Below are 23,085 nucleotides of genomic sequence, written 5' to 3'. Positions count from 1 at the left end.
TGTGTAAAATATCAGAAAATCATGTACATAGATGAAAATATTGTTCCTTAGCAACTTGTAAAGTAATTGATAAAAAGTCACTTACAGACCTGTCAAAATTTTGGAAACGATATGGCAGCGGAGGCTCATTAGCTTCCCCTAGAGGTTGTTTCAAAAAATGGTCTGATCTTGACATCTTGACAATTATTTTGCAGGTCATTCTAATTTTTCTATATCTTGCAGTAATTTTATAATCAAATATATATATGGACCCATACTCCATTTCTACTCATTTTACAATCCTGTGCTAAAAAAGGATTATTCAAACAAATGGAGACTTCTCTTCCATAAGAAAACAGTGAGTTAACTTCATGGACTGTTACGGGTGACCGAGAAGAAAAAAATATCGAAGAGAAGGAAGTGATAGGCAATCAGTAATTTTGAGTTGACGCGATTCTTAAACCAATTATTGGAGGAAGATTTTTTAGCTTTCAAAGGTAAGGAACCTGCGCCGAGTACAAAAAGTGATATGGTGTTTTTTAAGATCTCCTGAGCATGTTGAGCTTTTAGAGTTGAACTTCCTACGTACCATTGTCGAGATAAGCAGGCTTGAAAAGTGAATATTTCCACACTCAAAAACGCTTATTCTTATGGAGATGTGAAGTAGAACTGTCACAAAGAGTGTGTGGACGCTGTGCCGCTCGTTGTCCGTATCATCCGCAGGTATTGGATTCTCTTGGTCTGTCTTATTTTCCCATCCATCAAGGAAACAAAAGCTTTCCTCAATTTTTATCAGATGTTGCAACGTTTCATCTGGGTGATAATACTTTTGAAAATGCTGAAAAATTCACCCGCTTTCCTCAAAATTGGCACATAGGAAGTTCAATTTTAAAAGCTCATTGTGCTCGGGAAGTCCTAAAGGACAATTCACATCAAGTAATGATGGAATTTAGCCAACGCTGCATTCTTGGCTTTCTGTGCAGGATCCTTTCCACCTTGCTCCTTTACTTTTTTGTCACTTTGTATCTTCAATTTTAATCTTCTACGGTATCTTCTTGTGATCACAGACTATATAGGTTCTCTAAACTTCATTACTTAGCTAGCTTGTATATGATTTTCATCAGAATAAAGTTTATTTTCATTTGTTAACACTATTAATTGTATATCTTTTCTACTTTTTGTGTTTTGTTATTGTTTATTGAGATGTTCTATCAGCTGTAGTTGAGTTGAATCATGAAATGATGACTTGTAATAAAAAAGGGGGTAATTGCCAAAGAAATGGAAGATTAAGTTAGATGTGGCATTCTGTTCTAACCACCTATGACTGCATGCTGCATGACAGGCTAAGAGCCACCAACAAGAGTGGGGCGCATTTGTCTGAAGGATATCATTAGAGGTATAGGCTACAGAAATGAGCCTCTAAACAAGATATGAACTAAAGCACTTTGCAGTACTTTCTGCGAAATTTTAGAATTACACAACAGAAAGTCCCTGTGTGAACTCATAAGTGTGTATAATTCACATTAATTTTGTCAAATGGCAAAAATAAAAATAACATCATTCGTGTAGTCTAATTTTCCTTTCATCTAATGTTAAAAATACTTGTTGATATCTTGTTCAGGAGTTGTTTTCCGAACATACCACCGTGTGACGTTTTTATGAGTAAAATTTTGAAGAGAGAGCACGTGAAGATTTTTCTAGGTCACACCTTATCTAGTGGCCCATTGTCAGAAAAAAAATCAACTTTTGGGCACTTGGCCTGTTATTGACGATACAGTGGAGGCGTTGAAAAATAGTTGTTTGTTTTGAAAGAAAAAGAGTCACTCAAGGATTAAAACATCTATTCGTAAGTAACTGTTAACTTGAAGGTGACACTGGTCAATCAAAAATGATTCCTCGAGATATTGCAAAGTTAAAATGAGACCGTAGTGGTGGTAAATTGTAGTATTATCGTGTGTCCACCTCCGTGATCAGTGATATCCTCTTCACTAAGATAGGGCTGAGAACGTAAGCTTGTAGGATTGTCATGAGTGTGGACAGTGCATCACCGTCTCAAAAGTATGAGTCCCATTACATTGTAAAATCGTCACCTTCCAGGCAAAGTATCACAAGCGCCATGCGACGTTTAAAAATTTCCGCCGCCATTTTATTTTTTTACAGAGAAATTGTTCAACGAAGCTGTCCGAAAATTTCACTGAATTTTCTTTGTGCTGCCAATAAAATTTAGTGAAATTTCCAAACAGATTCAACCAACAATTTCTCAGTAAAGAAATAAAATGGCAGCGGAAATTTTTAAACGTCGCATGGCGCTTGTGATACTTTGCCTGGAAGGTGACAAAATGACGATCAGGCTCATGTTTCCAGTCTTTATATGAGGAATTCAAAGTTTACTCAACTTTTGTTGTCGCTGGTGTTGCCAATTCCAATTTTTTTTCATGGAAGAATGAGTTCAAATTTTACTTGAAAAGCTCTGGGAGACTTTCATCCATTATAGTTTTCATTTCAGAAGGTGATTCGTTTAAGTTTATATTATTTCTGGTTATTATAATTGAACGGAGAAGCGTTCTCCATCAGGTTGAGTTACGATTAAGAAACGACCAATAAAAACGAGCAACCCTCGACTGAACTTTGATATTTTTTACCTCTTGTACTCTCTTTTCGTTTCTATCAAATGCAATGTTTTCAAAGTGTTTTTTATTTCGATGTTGCTATCGCGCAACAGTGCCTCACTGATCAAGAGTAGACTGTCTACGACAAACTGATTTAGTCTCTCTGCCTCAGGTCCTTCTTGAAAAAAATTGATGCTGACAAGAGAAAGCATTAAAGATGCAGAAACTTCTTCGGACCGCGTTTCTTGAAAAGGAAGCAAATGCAATAAACATTAGTAAAATCACTTATTTGTACAGAGAAAAAGACATTTTGGACATATCGTGTCCTAGTTTAAGCCCAAAAAAGTAGGTTTTTTTTTTTATAAATGCTTTTCACTTTACCTAATATTAAACACATCTCAAACTTGCGCTCTATACTCACTCATTATAAACTGAGATCACAGTTTTCAATTTTTTCTACAGAGATTTTTTTTGTCTTTAACTCTATGATTTTTTCGTGACAAGAAGAACATCTTATCATTCTGGAGGTCACATAGTTACAAAGATTGTTCTCTTCCTCTTTACAGAAAGATTCTTTGATTCAATGAGTCACTGCTGCAGTGTTGCCAACCTGATTTAGTTACAAATTAAGATTAATTATCTATGTTCTATTTGATGTACCTTCTAATATATTGATGTACCTAATTATTTTTCTATGATCTCAAGTCTTTATTTTTTAAAGAAATCGAAAAAAGTATATTTCTGTTTCCTCTAATTTTTTTTCCCAATTATTTCATGTAAAAAAAATTGTTTTCATATATTTTCTTGTGGATAAAAGATTTTGGTTTGTATTAGCTGACAGTCTTATCTGGGGGTTAGATGACAAAATAAGAAGGCTCTCTGAAATATTGTTCTAAATTTGTTTTTTGTTTTTTTCATTACAAAGATACAAGAATTCAAGAAGCTCAATTGAATATTTATTCAAGACCTTTACAGTATGTTCTCCAACAAAGATGTTTTTGACCTTTTTTTACTGTAAAAATTTTATCTTTTTTCGCCATTAATAAATATGTGAGGACTGTTAAAACAGTTTTGATTTTCATTTTTGTTGCCTGTTATTGACGGATTCAGCAATCCAACATTCTGAGAATTAAAATCTTTGTTCCACTTATTTTACTGCCTTGTTACTACGAATCTCACATTAGAAACACAAAACAGCTTTCCACCGCCTCCATTTGCAAAGAAGAAAAAAAAAATTTGCACAAGTGCTTCGGCCTTTTGAACAGCTCGAGGAGTGTAAAATACACACTTCTGATAGAAAAAATTTGAAAAACAGTTAAAATACATTTCATGCATATCTATTTAAGAAATAGGGAAATGGGTACCGAAATACAGCCTAGATTAACTTCTAGTTTTTTTTACGGACCACCCTGCAGAGGATCATTTCCATTTTGTTTTCACTGTCATGGCTGCGATTCACAATTCAAAAGATTAATATTACATGAAAAAATTCCTCTAATTTCATGATGAAACAAAGCAAAACGGTATGATGAAATCAAAAATAGAACTCACGATTGCTTTAACGTCGGATAACATTTTTATGAAGGCAATAACAAACATAGCGTTTTTCTCCTGTTTAACAGGTTAAGTTTTATGAATTGAGTTTCTTAAAAGTTCTGGCTCATTGTAGAGTGTATGTCTTATTTACTCGGTCTGCTTGTCAAACTTGAAATGACTGACGAAGTTCACTGATATCAGAATCGGAGCACGTCCTGCTTTGCTTGACAGTAACTAACCAAATCTCGCAGCACTGTGAACAAACAACATTTCATTGTTAAAATCGTGACTACAAAATTAGCTGATTTCACAATCAGGTATGGCTATAGATTTAAAGATGGTCGCAAACTGAAGAAGAGTTACATCAATTTCATCATTGGCACAGAGTTCAACAGAAGCACATCAAGTCCCGTCAAGTTGGAATGGAGAAAAATACGTTTGAAGTTTTACACCTCCGCAGGACTCGATGTTAAGGACACATTTTTAACTATTTTTAAGTTTAAAATATTTTTTTACACAAAGAATTCATATCTTCTTCTGTGTGAAAACATTCAGTTTTAAGAGATTTATCTTGCCTGATGAAAGAATTCAAAAAGTCTAATGTGTCAATTTGACAGGTTTTAGAATCATATTTGACGAATTAACCTTCACACTAGAAAAGAAAAAAATTATATCTGGACATTAAGTTTCTACGCCCAATATCAATTGAGCTATCACACCTAGAAAAACACACTAGTTATGGAAAACCATCATATATCAATTCTTTTTTTAGGAAAAGACCTTACCTGTTTTATCAGCTTCAGATAAAAATAAAACCAAGGCACGAAAACGTTGAACTCGGGTTAGTCCAAACAAAAATGGTGAAATTTTTTCATTCCTTGCAACGAACTCACTTTGTAGCACAGCAATTATTTCACTCAAAACGCTATTCTCGAGTGAATTACCGAAAATAATAGGCAATTTTTCTCCACTGATTCTCTGGAACGAGTAAATTCAAAAATGAAATATGATTATCAAGTACAATGGATCTGTTGCATACGAGATAAAACAGTAAACTGAGAAATCTCATCAAAATTATGACCAAAATATGATCAAAAGCTGCTGAATAGTGCGGTACGTATTCTACGTTTTAAAATTCACGCCATTCGCAGGCACTTTTTCTTTAATTGCTACTAATAAGGTATGTCCAGGGGAATATGTGAGTTAGATTTCGTAACTGAAACGAACAAAAATTTTGCAAATTGTATACATCAATTTCTGGTAAAATTTGGATCAATTCAAAACTTTAAAAATCACCTTTTTGAAATTTAGAGCAGGAGATAAAAACTTTAAAATTATGAGAATCATATATTAGGAAGTTTAATAGCAATATGTAAAATTCTTGATATATACAATTAAATTTTCATTTCTTCTCTCAGGCAGCAAATCTGATAACCGGAAACAATAAAAAAAATGCGCACTGAGAACTACATGAAATGAGTGTTTTGAAGTGTATTTTAAACAATCCTGATGTGCTCAACATAATTCTTGCATGATTAAACCTGTAGAAGGTATGCATAGTTAGCCATATCTCTTGCGTCCAATAGACTTGTCGTCAAAGATCAACATTAGAATTTCTAGCACATCTCTAAAATTCTGATTTTTATTAGGTTTTTGCATTACAATACACAAAATTTTAATTTCACTGCGAACAGTCAGATGTGAGATTGAATACTGATGGCTGCTTGCCTCAGATTTCCACCATGCAGAAGAGATAAGTAGTAAGTACACATTTTTCGCATTTAGCCATCTATACCTGGCGCTGAAATGAACTTTATATCTTAACTTTCTAAAACTGAAAAACCAATTAATGTTTTTTTTTAATACATACAAATACATACCTTTAGGTATAAATAACGTTTCTCAGGTTCATTCTGCATCAAGCTCCAAGAATTTGAGAAACCAACATATGAAATCGGGATCCTAGGAATGTCAATATTTTCTGGGTTTTGGACACTGCCCATTTCTGTAACCTTAGTTTCGGCTTTTACTACAGGTTGATTCTCCTTCAATTTTGGTGAGGTGATTTTGAGTTCCTCCATTAGTTCAGCCTTGACAGAGGTTTGACTTAATACAGAGGTATCTGCTTTGATCTCTTGAATTTTTCCTGACACAACTGATTTATGCGCCTACAAGAAGAATGCCAAAGTAGTTAATCAACCAAGAGATAAATCTTAAAACTCTAATGATTAAAATGGAGCTCAAGGAAATGTTTTTTATTAACTTATTAGACCCTACTTGACAGCATGACAGAAACTCCGCTGTTTACATTTTCTGATAATCAATATATAGCTGGTCTTTCTGTGTAACTTGAAAAGTTAGCAAACCTATACCATCCATGATCTTTGAATCATATTTCACTCAGGAAGCTAAAAGCACTCTTCAATTAAAAAATATAGGAATTAAAAACCACTCAAAACACTCATAATGCAAAAAGAAAAGTTTGAAAGGAAACTTGAGTCTTTTCAATTTTACCTTTGATTATACCTAGTTTCTCGGGTTTCTCAACCTTACAGACGTCTTCAGAAGTAGATCAACTGTGATCATAATTGAATCGGTTTCTGTTAGACAGGCGTAAGCCTAAAAACTCATGAGCCCTGGCTTTCTTTGATCACGGTGGATACTGGAGCTCATGAGTTATTGGACGTATCCCCATCTTACAGAAACCGATTTAATTGAGGTGCTAAATGTGGAAGATTAGATTACAATGTTCCAGAATCTATATTAACATTTCATCCATTGTGAGGGAAATGAATGCATTTATTTAATTGAAATTTTACCTCTTTTCTAATTTAACCAATTTTCTTCATGATGCTACAATGTTCTACAGAAAAAATTCTGGAAAAAACACCCATTGAATTCTTTTCAGAGACTCAAATCAGTGAAGGAGATTCTAAATCACCGCGACCAAGAAGTGCTCTACTCGCACCCGGCGCCTCAATTTCTCCTCAAGAATACAGAATAATATAAATTACTACATATAATGGGCCTGTTGCAAACTTTTGCTAGAGCAAAAATAAGAGTTGTTTCTTGTAGATAATGCCTCAAAAATCACGATGAGCGCATCGGCAAAGTCTGAAATGCACTCATAACTTCACAATCTGCGTAAGAAATTTGCGTTTTTTTGAAGCTTCCCGCTTCAAAAACGATACTACGGCACAGGTGAACATTTTGTTAGAGGAGTCGCTCCATCGTCGGCGATATTCATCATGGCCGACGCTTGCGCGCAGTTCCGCGCGTAGTTCGAGGAGAGTTCAAGGTCAATCAATTCGGGCGTGGAAAATATGAACGTTAACACACCGATTGTTATCTGGTCTAATCCAGTTCAGGTGTTATCTCGTCCCATCAAACGTGTTTTGGCGGATTGGCGTCGGCCATGATGATTATTGCCGACGATGGAACGACTCCTCTTACAAAATGTTCACCTGTGCCGTAGTATCGTTTTTGAAGCGGGAAGCTCAAAAAACCGCAAATTTCTTAAACAGACTGTGAAGTTATGAGTGCATTTCAGACTTTGCCGATGCGCTCATCGTGATTTTTGAGGCATTATCTATAAGAAACAACTCTTATTTTTGCTCTAGCAAAAGTTTGCAACAGGCCCATTATAAGAATAGATTAAATATTTATAAGATTTCAGATTAGGCGCTAATAAGTGTCTTACAAAGAACAATTAGGGGAAAAGAATGACTTACAGATGAATTAGAATCAGGTATCGAAACTGTGGCTTGTTTTTCCTTGCTCGGAAGCAAATTCTTTCCATTTGTTTTAAGAGGAGATTCGTAGTCACAATAAACTTCTTCTATTTTAACACGTTTTAAAGGCTTCTGAAAAATAAGATAAATAGCTTAGACATAGAAAAAAAAAGAAAAGAAAAGAAAAAAACCAACATTGAGAGTTACATTAGTTTCTACTTTGTACTTTCTTGATTCTTCCTGTTTTCAATATCTGAGTAGTGGTTTCAATCCCAGGAAATATTTTGAAGATAAGTAGAAAGTTATACTTTTACACAGCATCTTTCAATCAAAGTATCTTTGAACGGTTGAAAAGATATTTTTTTTTGCACCAAAATCCAAGTCTCAAGAAAAACAGAAAAAAGTGTGCCATTTGGCTTGAGTTCACTCTTTTGAGCCCAGTTCCGACATGTTTTCTTTAGACTCCTACATTTTTTTAAGCTCATAGGATTAAACTCACACCAAAAGGCACTTTTACGGAGGTAAAAGGATTTAGATGGCAGTACTGAACACTCCTCTCTCTAAGTATAAATTATGAAACTGCAAAAAAGCGTACCTCGTTTTGCGATGCTGCAAAATTCCAGTTATTTTTTCAAAAGAAAGATACAGCATGAAACTTACAGTTGACTGAAGATGAGCAGGTCTCATTACAGTTTCCATTAATACTCTAGGATCATTTTCTTCGGATTTCCACGTTCTGACCACTAATGCTTCCTCCTTGTTTGCTTCAAATATCTTGCTTTCTGATGGGGTCACTGCGGTGACTTTACTGCCTTCAGTGCAAAGCATCTTTTCTTTGACAGAGCCACAGCCTGGAGGCTTCACTTTGCTTTCAGATGAAATGTTTGAGGTACAGTTCTGAAATTAAAAGCAAGGTTTTAAAGGATTAAAAAGAATTGTTAGAAAGCAAATCATTCAAAGAGATGGTATTTCAGTGGAGTGTAAATTGACGATTACACATTGACTGAAACAAAGTTGCTGATGGAAAATATGGTATTCACTGTTATGAATATGAGGCCACACCTGGCACAGTGGCAGCTGTCGATATTTGCCATATCGACAGTGTAAGTTGGCAATCACACAACTCGGTTTGCAACGTTGCAGACTTCCTGCCATACTTAATTTTTTAAACAGAAAACTACTCAACGGCAATTTGTTAAAACTGCCGTGATTTTTCTTCTCTGTGCGAAGAAAATTCTGCAAAAACTTCAAGGAATGATGTGAATTTGTTCTCCTTTAAAAACATAACATAGAGGCGGAGATTTTCAGACACCGCAAACGAAATATGTGATTGCCAACTTATACCGTCAATATCTGCTTAAAAATAACTTTGAAGCGATTGTTCCTCATTCTTGCATTCTTTAATCTCATTCGGACTGTAATAACCAAGAAAAAAGCCTTTTACAGGTGGTCTGGATCACCCTGTAGGTACATTAATTCTGGAAGGAGTCAGAAGTAGAAGTTCCATATTTTAAAATACAGCCCAATTTACAAAATGAGAGAGAGAGAGAGAGAAAATGTAAAGGAGGAAAACCCAGAAAACGCAGACAAAATCAACATACTTGACTGGTTATCTTTTTGTGAACGGATGCCAAACCATCTTTCGCCGCGCGGTTGTTAGGTTCAAACTTGAGGACAGTCCGGAAATCCTTTTGTGCTAACTCATATTTTCCTTGGTTTTCAAAAGCCGCTGCTCTCCTCAAGTATGCTTTTACGTACTGATCATTATGCGTTAAAGCTGTATCACAATCATATTGTGCATCTTTGTACCTAAAAACCAGATGAAGTATTGGACGTTAGTTCTCTGTTCTACAATTGATTGATGAATTTCTCTCTTAAATCTAAAAACACAACAGTCCCTCAAAGCAAATGGTATTATTGAATTTGATTAGGGCAGTTCAAGGTTCTATTTGACTAGTTTGTAGATAGAGTTGGTATATTGGTAGAGGTAGAGTAGGGCTTAAGTAAGTGTATTATGAGGGGAGTGAATAAAATAAGAGGAAAAACTCACGGTGTGACATATACTTCCTGATTGCTCTAAACTTCTTCAAATATCTGTTGTGGTTTTGCATGGGTTTGATGATATGATAAAATCAGTGGGGTACATTTTATCGGACTTGAGTTTTATTTATAAGTTTCATGTTTACGATTACCTAGTTACCCTCGTAACAATCTTGTTTCTCACAGTCATTTTTAAAAAATAATCCTCAAAGCATTCTAAAATTTATTTAATCTATGATGACTCATTTAGTAATAGAGGACCCATTAAAAAAAGTCACTTCCCTGCTTCAGGCTATGTTCACTCGAAAAACTCAAATATTAAACTGCACTACATTTTATGGTAAGGAGCTACTATTTTTGGCTCAAACATAATAACACCTATCTTCACAGAGGAACTAATAATGGCAAATACATTTTTCCTAGAATGAGTTAGAGAAAGAACTTCCATGTTGCAAAATGTGATCCAACTATGAAGAATAAGGTTTGAAAATACCTTTTCCTTCCTACAATGATGAAAAAACTATGTCGCTAGGAACAGGAGGAATATGTGACTTACCGTTGAAGTTTCAAATAACAAAGAGCGCGGTTGGCATAGAAAACAGAGTCTACAGGGTAGAGATTGATTGCATTGGAATACATTCTGATCGCCTCATTCCATTCTCCCGCCGTGACAAATTCATTGCCCTGAGGACAGAGAAGAAACATTCTCATTAAAAGACAAATAAGATGATTATTGGAAAGGTTTTGATAAGGAACAATTATTTTCATTCTGCAAATAGTTCAAACTTTAATATAATTGAAAAATAGGGTTCTATCCCAAAAGAAAAAAAAAAAAAAAATTGGCGTATTTTGTGTAATTTTAGCTATATTTGTCGTTTTTTTCGAATTTTGAGGTCGTACTTCTGTTGTCATGAGACTAAGGAATTCATGTACCAAACAGAAGTGCAATCTCAAAATTCGAAAAAAATGACAAGAAGCTGAAATTATGGAGTGAATTGATGCAATATATCGCACGTCGCTCTGACACAAAAAATGGCAACCGTCGAATCACCTCAACACTTATCTTGTTTGAAAGTTGATTTCTGGACTTCTCGTTGAGTAATTCTTTTCCCTCGTGAAATTCTGAAGAGAAAATATGTTACATAGTGCTTTTATTCATTCTTCCTCTAGAGGGCCATTGTTAGATTGTAGAATAACTTACCAGTTCTTTATAGTAGTTAGCCCGGATTTGAATCTCATGCTTTGATTTGCCTTTCCAATGAGCATCTTCAAAGGATTCACTGTCCTTGATTGGTGGTTGGTTCTCATACTCGGGTTTTGACCGCCAACTGACCGATTTGGAATTCTTTTCTTGGCTTTTTCCACTATTGGATGAAATTTCACTTTTTGTTGAGCTTGCGTTGGTTGGAGTAACTGGGCTTTTTGCTGGTACACTCTTGCTCCCACTTTTCTTCTGGACTTTGGTTTTCTTGCCCTCCTCTCCGGAGTCTTCAGAATCACTGTCGAGGTCTTTGCACAGCTTGTCCTGTAAATAAGAGAGATTTGCTCAGGGTAATACGTTTTTATACAAACAGATTTCAGTTTGCAAAAAGGAACCAAAAGCATTCTAATGTTGCTAAGATTGTGTAACTTACATTCTTTCAATACTGAAATCATGCAAACAATTTTTGCAAGGGTCATTTCTGTCTTGAAGTTATAGTTTATTGGAAGTAAAAGATAAAATTTGTTCGGGTAAGTAATCTGTTTATATTTGCAAGGCAAACGAAGTTGCAAAATCTTAGCGACATGGGAATGCTCTTGGTTCTTTCTTGCAAAATGTAATCCACGAAGTTTCCCTCGTTCTTTTTCCTTATTTTGAGTACCTCAAAATGGGACTAAGGAATTTGTCATGCTGAACACCTGGTTTCAACTACTCTTGAAAGAACTGATTAGGTGCGATTAAATCTACTTAATTACAGAACCCGGTGAAAAAGGGAAACCATTCTCACTGGAAACATTTTCCAGAGTTCCCTTGGATGTGTAATGATGGATACATAGAAATGGATCTGCTCATAGCAGAAACTGTCTATAGACAGAAAAATTGCTCCGCCTTGTGGGACTTCGGTATGACCCGGTGCTACTGCGTATAATTTCAGTGCATTCGGTAACTTCCTCTTTTTTGGTACAAAATGACACAGTAAAAGGAATCAATTCAGGATTGCAGTAGAATTTCGAAAAAAATGTATGAAATTTCAGAAAAATTCTCTGACATTTCATCTCTCCTCTGATGTAGAGACACATCTCAATTTTCACGGGAGCCCAGTTTCCAATGATATCTGTAAGACAAATTTTCCAGTTTGAATTCCTCAAGACATCCTATAAATTACTGAAGCCTTTTGATAGCTTGCATGACTTGACACCATACTAACGATTGATAAACCATATAAATAGTTTTTTTAATGTTATGTATTTGATTTAGATTTTAAAAGTTATTAGCTGTGTAAACTGATAAAACAGAAAAATATTCCGATCATTCCAAAAATTAATTTTCGTATCTTAGACATTTTAAAGTATTCTCAGAGAGTAGTAAAGGGAGGAAGATGAATACATAAATCAAGATTTCAACCAATGGACACATACATATTGATGGCTGAAAACCAAAATCACATATCTCCACAGCAGTATTTCAATATCTCTTTCATTTTTTTGGAACAGTAACAAGTCAACTAAACGGCTCGAAATTCATACGGAAAATTTTGCTAATAGGTAGAGAAAAAAAATCAAGGAAGTTCTCAGAAAATTAAGTTGACTACTTTTCCAATGAAAAAATAAAGTAGGACAAGATGTCTGCAACGTTGCAAACGAAGATGTGTGGTTTCGCGATTTGGCCATTGATATAAAGCCATAATATACCAGTCCTTTGGTGGCAGCACTTCTCAAGCTAGAGGGAAAGCTTTTAAAAAGGATTCAAATGTAAGGATTCCAACTGTTTTGAGATGACAACCTTCTTGGCATAATTTTCTATCAAACAGGCCACTAGATACGACCTGACTGTAAAATCTCAAGTAGAAGCTTTTCACACAACAAGAATTCTGGAGATCAACTTCTGAACAAGATATTAACACTCACTTATAACACAAAATGACATCATTTGTATTTTTTCAATTTAACCAGTGTTAATTGGACGGCACTCAGCAGAAAAGAACCAAATATGCTATTACAGTGTTTTCAAGACCATACATATTTCCTCTGACAACTTTCCAAATGTAGAGAAATTTTTTTTTATCCTCCGAAAGATAGTTAGATTTAAGGGAAACAAAAAGTTTCATTATATATTATACATATATTCGGTTATCTTTACAGCAAAGAAAAGTTTTCATGATTTCGAAAATACTGCAGTGAACTTGGTTCCTGTTTGCTGAACGCTGTCCAATTGTGAAGAACTTAATCTTGTTAAGGACAGACTTTGCATTGTTCGATTCATTTTTTTTGTTCAGTTTTGAAAAGAAATTATGTAGCATAGTGCATTAATTCATACCATTTCTAGAGCCTCATTCTGATAAACTGCTCCTTAAATCATTAAACCTACTTCAAATTAACATAAAAAAAAATAAATAACATGGAATATTAAAGAGGAATCACGACTAAGAGGTTTACTAAATGGGTATAAATAAATTTATTAAGTAATTTAGAATTACAAACATTGTCATTAATAATAATAATTAACATTATTAACAGTGATAAAAACTTAAAATAAAAAACAGTAAGCTCATTTCAGACCCTAACAAAGTAGCTAAGCTGGGTTCAAATACTTCAGTTATTCCAACTTCTTCCTCAAAATATCTAGCTCTAGTGCTTCTTTCGCCCGCTCAAATTTTTCCTTTTCTAACAGACTTTCGATCTTTTTACTCTCGAGCTCCACGTGTTTCTCTTTGAGCTCTATTTCTTTTTTGGCGAGCTCAACTCGGCACCTCATTTCTTCCAGTCTGAGCGCGGTCATATCTTTTTCGTGCTGCCTTCTCATTTCATCCATTTCTTCTTGGATTTTTGATCTCCTCTCTGCTTCGGAGGGTGATGTGGCAGGAGGTTTTTTGTCGTAGGGACTGTCCATCGGATTGGCACCTGCATCAAAAGATTTAAAAAATTAAGTACTTGCAAAAATTCAAAGGAAACTTGGAGTAATGGTCCTCGTTGGTTTTCACCATAAAAAAATGAATAAATAGGGAAATCCTGCCATTCAGTTGTTTTTCCCCCCTTTTTTTCTCTCTCTTGCTAACAAGTGCCCATTCAGCCTACATTTTTATGGAAAGTGTCTGCAAGTTACCGCTCATAGGTGTTCACTCTTTCATCTTTTGACGACTATTTAAGGTTCAATAGAAATTGATTCAGACCTTTCAAATTTTTTCTTCTTTATTTTTTAAAAGGTGAATCTACACATACCATAGGAAACCATCAATATGACGTCCAACAAATTATGGCAAAAGAATAGCCTTGTTAAACTGAAAGACAAACAGAGAGAGAACGTTTAACAGCTATCTGTTTTTAAACTATCTGTGTTAAGATCTCTTAATAGGGGGCCACAGCCATCAAATGAAAAGTACCCCGATTCCATACATCAGATGGAATCTATTAATTTTGCGTTTTTATGATTTTGGCCTGAATGTAAGATTTTTAAGAGACTTGTTTCAGCTAAAGTATTCACTTAGATTGGAGCACTCTATTTTTAGCTTAAAGTTAATAAAGAAACATAATATCTAAATACGTTTGATACTTCATTGAGAAGATATAATGATGTAGATTGAATCACCTTCCAAACTTAAAGGTGCTCGGACTCTGTTCCACAATTTTAAATTTTATAAAGCTAAATTTTGAGACAGATTTCATCTACACCTGAAAAAACTTACCTGATGAATGGGATTGGCTATATGATGCAGATGGGTATGTTGGACATTCACCGTTTTCGCTTTGAGGATGACTTCTTCTCCCAAGCGATTCGTAATCGATCATGGGCGGTCCTTTGGTGGTGGCGATTGACATTTCATTGATATTACTCTCAAGCTCTCTATCAAAGCCATTTTGACCTTCAAAACTAAATGGTTTAATGTCTTCTTCAGAGCTTAAATAACTGTTATGAAGGCCATTAGCGCTTGTGTCCACAGACGTTTCCAAGAAAACATTAATATCTGCATTCTCTGAAAGAGATAGAAATAGTTTCAGTATAAGACAAATCAAAGAATTTTTATGAGAGATCAATTTATTGAAAATGGGTCCTTCAACAAGGTATGCATCTAGGCACAATGCCACATATTTCCTCATTAAAATCTCTTGAGGAAAACAAATTGCAAAACGGCAAGTCTGGAAATAAACTCCTTAACAAGAGATAGGTTTCAAAAATTATTATTAGTTAAAGGGTAAAAATAAAAATGATATCGTTGCTATCATTTAACTTCCACTTGGACGTATTTATGCTAAAAGGAACTATGTTGCACACAAACCCCATGCACATAGTTCCTTTTAGCATGAATACGTCCATTTAATTTGTTTTGAAAATAATTGTAATCATCTTGTGAAGGAGTTGATTTCAGAACTTTTCATTGAGAAAATTTTCCACCTACCTAAGATTTTTTTTTTTTTTTTTTTTTTTTTTTTTTTAAATAGTGACCCATTGATGAATGTAAAAGAGATACAGTTGCAGAGAAAATCCTTGACAGGAAGCAGAAAAAGAAGAGGACAAGTGTGTTGACATACATGTATGAAATATAAGTTGTATGTATGACAGACTCTTTGACAAATCCATTTCCTGTTGTTTGATTTCCATTTCATCAATAATTGAATCAGTGAGAACGAAAACACACCAACTCGATGACTTGAAAATGCTCACTTTTCACTAAGGAAAGACAATTTTCATAAAGGTCATTGAAGTTACCGTATCTGTTCCAACTTGGACATTTAAAGTGTCCTTAAGTACTTGCTTTTAGGCACCAAAAATCTTTTTCTTAGACTAATTCCTTCACCTACTCTGCAGTTTTGTGTGTGTGTCTCAATTATTTTCATTTTTTCAAGTTGGTGTGTTTTCGTTCTCACTGATTCAATTGTCACTGCACAAGATCCTGATTGGTTGAAAAGCATGTTGCATTTGAGCGAATCAAAGGTTTCCAACTTCACAAAACCAACAAACGAAGGAAACATACTTTCTTTAACAAAAATATTGTGACAGCTGAATAAAGAAAGGAGTTGCTCTGCCATAATAACATGTCAAATTTAATGAATCTCTATGTCATTTGTGGAGCCAGGGGGCCCTATTGAATTTTTGTCTAATATCAATCGATCCTGATAAGATAGGCAAGAAAATAATTTGCTTAATATCAGTGAAATACAGACATAACTAAGTACTGGTATTCCCGAGGACTTTGAATAAAATAAGAAAAGGTGGTTTGTAAATAACAGCTTCCAACAATGCATAACCCTCCTTTGGGCGTATCACAGTATTGGAACGGTAATTTTAAATTTTTGCTCAGCATGGGTAAAGTGCTGCAGAAATTGGACCAAGGCTTGTGTGAATTCGTTCTATTTAAATATTTACGATTCAAACTGTATGCTCTCATGCACAAGTTTCGAGATCAGTTTTATGGGTTGTTACGAAAAATCAAGGGGAGTAAGTTTGAAAACCAGGGTGATGAAACTTTTACTTAGTTACGAACTTACCAACTCCTGAAAAGTTTGGCTCACAGTAATCTGAGTATGGAGTAGCAGCTTGTTTAAGTTTGGCATTGGTGAGAATTCTTTTTCTTTTGGTTTTTTCATTGTCCCAAAATTTAATTAGTTGACTGGCTGTTCGCTGGAAAGGAGAAAAAATACATCAAAACAAGGACTACATAAAATCCCAGAATTCTAGGAGGACTGGCGTAAAAAGACAAAATAATTGAAATATTTGACTCCAGATGTACAAAAATGCAATCACAGTGATTAAATTTCACAGAACCCAGCTGGTTGCTTGGATATTTTATAATATACCTTGTTTTGGATACTAAGGCCCTCAATCAGGGCCTCTTTTAGAGATTGAAATTTAGTCTAACACCCCAAATTTTGCTTCGGATTCACCCCAATTTTTGCAGCCCTGGGCCTTCCAAGCAGCTGTAGCACTAAATGCACTTTAGACTGAGTTAGTTTGATTTTACGTCAACCAGCTGGAGCAAAGAAAACTGATTTTAAGTTAATGAAAATGGATTACTCGAGTGACCAGATCAATGCTAATATAAGTAAAAAGGCTAATGTTTGAATATTTATGGTAAGTGATCGACTTAAAAAATGCTCAGTTTGTCCTACTTTTACGCTGACCAGAAAATTTTCCAAGTTAAAAGAACAATAACTGATACTGATTTGTAAGCTTTGACAGGTAAACAGTGCCTTGCGGGATATTTCTCAGTTTCCACTTTGCCAAACTATGACTGTACGGAATAAGATCTTTCCGGACCAGCAGCCTGATAGTTGAAACTTTAACTGGCTTTGTCGGTACGATAAGACGAGACATAGCCCTATCTGCGCCATGTAATGTATCGATTTTTGATTCTTGTAGTGCCGATGTGAATTTCCACAATCGGGCTTCAGACCCTGAATTTTCCCATCAGATTAAGTACAAGCATGATTTTAAAGATCAGAAGTGGCACACTAATCAGAAGAGTAACAAAAGCAAAATGATCTTATTAGTTTGTTGAGACTTCTTTAAAACTATTACACACTACTTAAGTAAGTTTCAATTTTGGTGTTTAACTTTATCTTGACCGTCGATTACCTGCTTACCGTATTGTTTCTGGAAACCAGATAGCTTCTACGAAAGCAGGATAGAGACAATAATACTATTATTCTCAAAGGGAGAAGAAAATAATTTGTAAGATTCATTATTCTATCTGATAAGATGATGCTTTGAGATAAATTGCTTCATGGAATCTAGAAGGAGGTCATAAACAGATCAGGATGGACGCAATTCTCGCAATACTTTCACTACGACTGCGACATCCCGATAAAAACATAGAGTGCCCAAAACGAGTAGGGGCCACAAAGATTCCCACTTATAGAGGGCAACCTCCAAAAGTATACGATTCTAAACAGTGGCAATTCTCCTCAAGGGTTTGTACGTTCAGATGGCGGGACAGTTCAGCCTCTGAGCTGTTTAGCCTGTTAGGTAAAGTGTCATTAATGCGTAAGATTTGGAACAGTTCATATTCTGGACTAAATCTAACAGCCGTTGGTGCATTCCACGAGCAATGAGTTGACAACAAACGGGTGGTGTAACCACGACCAGAAAACAAAAACATAACGGGACGACATACCTTGTTTTCATGAGTTTCTTGACTGTTGAACATTTCAGCGATATGTTCCCAGCACATCTTTTTCTTTACTTGGTTTACAACATCCGACTCCTTGTTTTCGATGACTGCTTTGTTTGCATGGATTAACTTGAGCAGAAAATGCCTCTCTTCGTGAGTGAACATTTTTCTCTTCACTACCACACGCTTATTCATTTCCTCCGCGGAGCTGCAACTGGAGGACGAGGCAGACAAGGGGACACTCGTGGTGAAAATCAAAAATTTTCACGGGAAAACACTGCGGGAATCGCGAGAAAACACGAAGGGAACAGGGACAACACAACAAATTCACAAGAATGAGGTTAAGTGGTTTTGACGTACAAATCCGATAAGGGAAGCATCGGACAGACATATAAGGAGAAGGGATAACCTGCCGGCAGGAGTGGGGGGAGGCACAGGAGAGGCGGGCCGGAATTCCATAGACTTTGAAGTGACGGCAAGATCCGAAAACACGATTTTCAGATTTTTGAATTTTAAAAGGAATATTAAAGTGCCCGCTGACGATTTGATCATGAAAAATCGACTTCAGACTGAATTTTTTGCAACAAACACATAGTTTAGGTAGGAGGAGGATTTGATAATGATTTAATTTTACACAAATTATTTTTTTTTTTTCATTTCGCCTTCAATACGCCGTACGGCAATTGTTGTTGCTTTCAAAATGTAATGCATGCCAATTTGGGCTGGATGCGCACATTACTTCTTGAAGGCGTTCTTTAGTGTAAATGCATTTTTCGGATTAAGTAATTGAGGGACGTTTTCTGTTGGAGTAAATATGAACGAAATATAGCTGGGAAAATCTGACGAAGATGCTGAGAAGAATCTAACATGAACAGTAAAGATCATGGAAACATAAAACATATTTATAAATGAAAAAAAAAAAAATAGAAAGAAAAGAAAGAAAAAATAGATGAAAGTTTTAATTATTGTCGCAGTGGTGATAGGCCAAAGGTCCATAGAACTACGACTAAATTTGTGAGATAAAATTAATACTTTTATAATTAGGGGTGCAAAATCAAATTTTTCAAGCCGCATTCACCCTTAACGATGATGAAATCTTCACAAAATTTTAGTGTCTAATGCCTGCAGACATGCGCTGGAGAAAATTTTAAAAAAAGCAAAAAAGAAACTTCCAGATGTCTCCAACTTTCACCCGGACTAGAAAGTCTCGTGATCTCTCATTTTCTGCACGCCTGTTTGTAATGTGGCAAAATTACTATCGACCATCGAAGTATCGAGCTTTTTAACAAATCGGAGGCCTCCAAAGCCAAATAAGCAAACAAACAGCTAGGACCGGTGCCTAAGTCAGAAAAGAGTAGATGATACAAATTCATGTTTGCTCAAAACTTGCGGATGATTTTCATTCATTTTTCGAGGATACTAAGCCAGGAGTGCAAAGGATTACATATTTTCTTCTCATAGAATTATTTTCAGATCGTAGGGAATTTTTTGAGTCTCCCCCACCCCTAAGTAAATAGTTCAAAATCCTAAACTGTTTTAATTCCTTTAGTTTTTTAAAAATAATTAAGCTGAATTTTTCGCTTGAATTTTTCAGAGAATAAACTTCAAGTAGGAAAACAAATGAGGCAAGTTTTCAAAAAGTTAAATTGAAGAGATTTCTCATTAAAAAATAGGGTACTGCTGGTGGTCTGCACTGTTGCAAACTGAGATAAGTGTTTCCCTTGTTCAGTCATCAGCATATTAAATCCTCACACGAAAGGAGAGCCTGTGCCAAATGCCAAGGTTCATGCATTTTTTGAGGATGACAGAAGATCTGTCATCTTAATTTTTGTATTTACTTTCAATGCTGAACAGAACAGCTTATCTTCTGGCAGTCTAGTTAGTGCCCAAACTTTTTTGGCGTGGACTCCAGCTCTGTAGGTAAATGACGGCATATAAGTTCGTTGGTATGACAATAATACTTATAGTTAAAAAGTATACAGTGTGTGGATTCTTAAAAATTAATAAAAGCGAATATCTTACCACATCCAGTTTATCCCAGGCACGATAATCATAGGAAGCTATTTTCTTGGGCTTGTTTTCCGGAGGATTTTGCGATGGTGAGACGTTCTCAGTTTCATTTGCTGGCTTGCTTGTTTTCGTTTTCTTCCTGATAGGAGGAATATCCTATAAACAGAGACAAAAAGAAATTAAAAGTAAGGAAGATTGTTTAATCACTTCTTGATATGAATGTAATGTTTAAATAATAGTGAATTTACTTACAATTTGTTCAGTCTAGCCATGACATATTGATTTTAAATTCTTAAAGGGTCCAACTCTAAAAAGTTAAATAAAAGTTCAGTGGGTGAAGATCAAATCCCCATCCAGATAATAAAAAAATCAGTCAAACACACACGTGAAATAATAGCGAGAGTTTTCAATCTCATGATAGAATGTGGGCAGTACCCATCTGCCTTAAAAATTGCAAAAATTATTCCAATCTACAAGAAAGGAGAACCCTCAGAGTACAGTAACTACAGGCCACTAGCACTGCTGCCTAATTTCTCCAAAATATTTGAAAAATTAATTTATAAAAGGGTATATAAGTTCCTAGAAAAACATAGGATCTTTTGCAGGAAGCAGTTTGGTTACAGGAAACACTGCTCAACGACAGAAGCTTTGTTTGAGATATTAGACGAAATTACACAGGATGATTTACAACACCCAAATCTAGCAGTGTTTTGTGATCTAACAAAAGCGTTTGACTTAGTTGATAGAGACTTGCTGTTAAAAATTTTGGAGAAAGTAGGCATAAGAGGAAAAGCGGGCAGTGTCTTACGGTCATATTTACATCAGTGGCTTCAATATGCTGAAGTTAAAGTAGAAGGAAAAACGTACATCTCAATGAAATTATTAAACGAATATGGAGTCCCCCAGGGTAGTATCTTAGGGCCGCTTTTATTTATAATCTATGTAATGTATGTAAATAATGTACTAATGAGTGGCTCGGCTGTGGATTATGTAGATGACAAAACAGTGGTTTTCAAACAACTAAAAAACGAGGAAGACTGGAAATCAGTAAAGAAGGATGTAATTAATCTAAGAGAACTATATTCAGCCATGTCGCAGTCATTCAGCACGGAAAAATCAGTATACATGCTATTCGGCAAAAACGGAAAGCACGAAGTGAACTTGATTCAATGGAAAGACAGCCAACCACTGGGTGAAATCGAAAGGGTGAATAAACACAAAGTACTAGGACTAATAATACAGGAAAATATTGAATGGAATGAGCATATAGACGCGATAGTAAAAAAACTAGGATCCTACAGCTATGCAATAAATAGACTAAGACATTTACTAAACAGAGCTGATTTGATTAAGCTTTATTATGCCTTCATCTACTCGACGATAAGATATGGGATAATGTTCTGGGGAAACTCGAAAGGAGTTGATAGAGTATTTAAACTTCAGAAAAGAGTACTTCGTAACATTTTTGGACTTAAAAAAAGAGAAACATGTAAACTGATATTCAAAGAAAATGAATTAATGACTGTATACAATATTTATATAAGGGAGTCAGTTTTGTTTGTAAATAGAAATAAGCACTACTTCGAATTTAATAGAGAAAAAGAGAACTATAGAGGTAGAAATGAGGTAGACATAAGCATATCAGAGATACCAAAAGGAATGATTTCCAAAGGGCCCAAATACAATTGCTCAAAGATATACAACAAACTCCCTAGATATATTAAAGAAATTGAAGAGAGAAGCACCTTCAAAAGAAAAGTAGATACATTTTGTAAGGAGAATGTATTCTATAGTATTGATGAATATTTAGAGTAAATTATGTATATTAGATTTATAACAATTTTTACTTTGACTTTGTAATCTTTTGTTTTGTTTTAAATCAAAAGAAACAATAAATTATTATTATTATTATTATTATTAACTCTGGAATTACTTATCGTAGTTATGATATGAGAAGATGCATATCAGGATCATTCAGGAAATGCAGATGGATTTTGTGCTTGAAATTTATGAAGAATATTTGAAGAACAGAGAAGAAAAATCAAGTAAGTTTTCAAGTAATTACATTGACTTGTTTTACGTGGAAAAAATAGAGTATGACAGGAGGTCTAAAACATCGCAACTGGAGATACATGCTCTCACACTTTGCCAATCAATATGTATGAACTGTCCATGCTCTATTTTGAGCATTTGATCAGCACTATGACAGGTTGTCCGGGATTATGAAGACTCGTAATGGATCACGGACTAAGATCTGTTTTGTCTACGGAACAGGAGAAGATTTTAAAATTCAAGACGCACCTGTGATGCTTCACCGTGGAGTAGATTTTCCTTCCTCTTCATTTCCTTCTCCCAATTGGTCAGATCTCGCATGAAACTGTGCAATTCGTCTGCATTATCTCGGATTTGCTTCTGTATGATGATACTTTTATCCATACCCTGCGAGATGATTTCTGATTTCAAGCTGCCAAATATTGAAACAGATACACTTATGTATTATTGGTATTAGTCTTGGTAAACAGGCAGTATCACCTTGGTTTTGTTGTCATGCACTCAGCATGAACCTACCAATAACTGATGAAAAACTTTACATGCTAGAAATTGACATTTAATGCAATAACAAAGCAACTGAAACGCACAGTATTTGATTCATACTAAAACTTAAATAAATTCATGAGCAATAACAACAACTGACACACTTAAATTGGTTTCAACGCGAGAAATTACAATTAAGATTTAAGAGAAGGTAAAAGGACATGTGCTTGAGATTGAAAAGGAAATGATTAGTTTGTTGATGTTGATATAACAACAACAAAGTAATGAATAGTAGAAAGAGCGTAATTTCAGAAACCACCATATTTTACGTCATTCGAA

General features: G+C 35.0%; 2 protein-coding genes across 2 annotated transcripts; both read right to left on the bottom strand.

Moving 5' to 3' along the window:
* Positions 1-3,473: 3,473 nt before the first annotated feature.
* Positions 3,474-22,966, bottom strand: LOC109038752 (RNA polymerase II-associated protein 3). Its single transcript, XM_019053932.2, has 10 exons — positions 22,513-22,966; positions 20,224-20,367; positions 11,097-11,420; positions 10,452-10,579; positions 9,457-9,664; positions 8,516-8,752; positions 7,856-7,987; positions 6,005-6,292; positions 4,910-5,102; positions 3,474-4,377 (listed from the first exon to the last, which is right to left on the bottom strand). The coding sequence occupies exons 1-10, from the start codon at positions 22,645-22,647 to the stop codon at positions 4,322-4,324; spliced, it is 1,845 nt and encodes a 614-aa protein (XP_018909477.2). The 5' UTR covers positions 22,648-22,966; the 3' UTR covers positions 3,474-4,321.
* Positions 13,527-18,589, bottom strand: LOC109038753 (uncharacterized). Its single transcript, XM_019053933.2, has 4 exons — positions 18,205-18,589; positions 16,580-16,712; positions 14,779-15,066; positions 13,527-13,996 (listed from the first exon to the last, which is right to left on the bottom strand). Exons 1-4 carry the CDS (start codon positions 18,394-18,396, stop codon positions 13,692-13,694), a joined length of 918 nt encoding a protein of 305 aa, XP_018909478.1. The 5' UTR covers positions 18,397-18,589; the 3' UTR covers positions 13,527-13,691.
* Positions 22,967-23,085: the final 119 nt, after the last annotated feature.

The sequence above is a fragment of the Bemisia tabaci genome, chromosome 8, assembly GCF_918797505.1.
Source record: "Bemisia tabaci chromosome 8, PGI_BMITA_v3".
Classification (NCBI taxonomy): domain Eukaryota; kingdom Metazoa; phylum Arthropoda; class Insecta; order Hemiptera; family Aleyrodidae; genus Bemisia; species Bemisia tabaci.
Note: the sequence above shows the minus strand (reverse complement) of the source record. Positions and strands in the feature narration are given on the sequence as shown.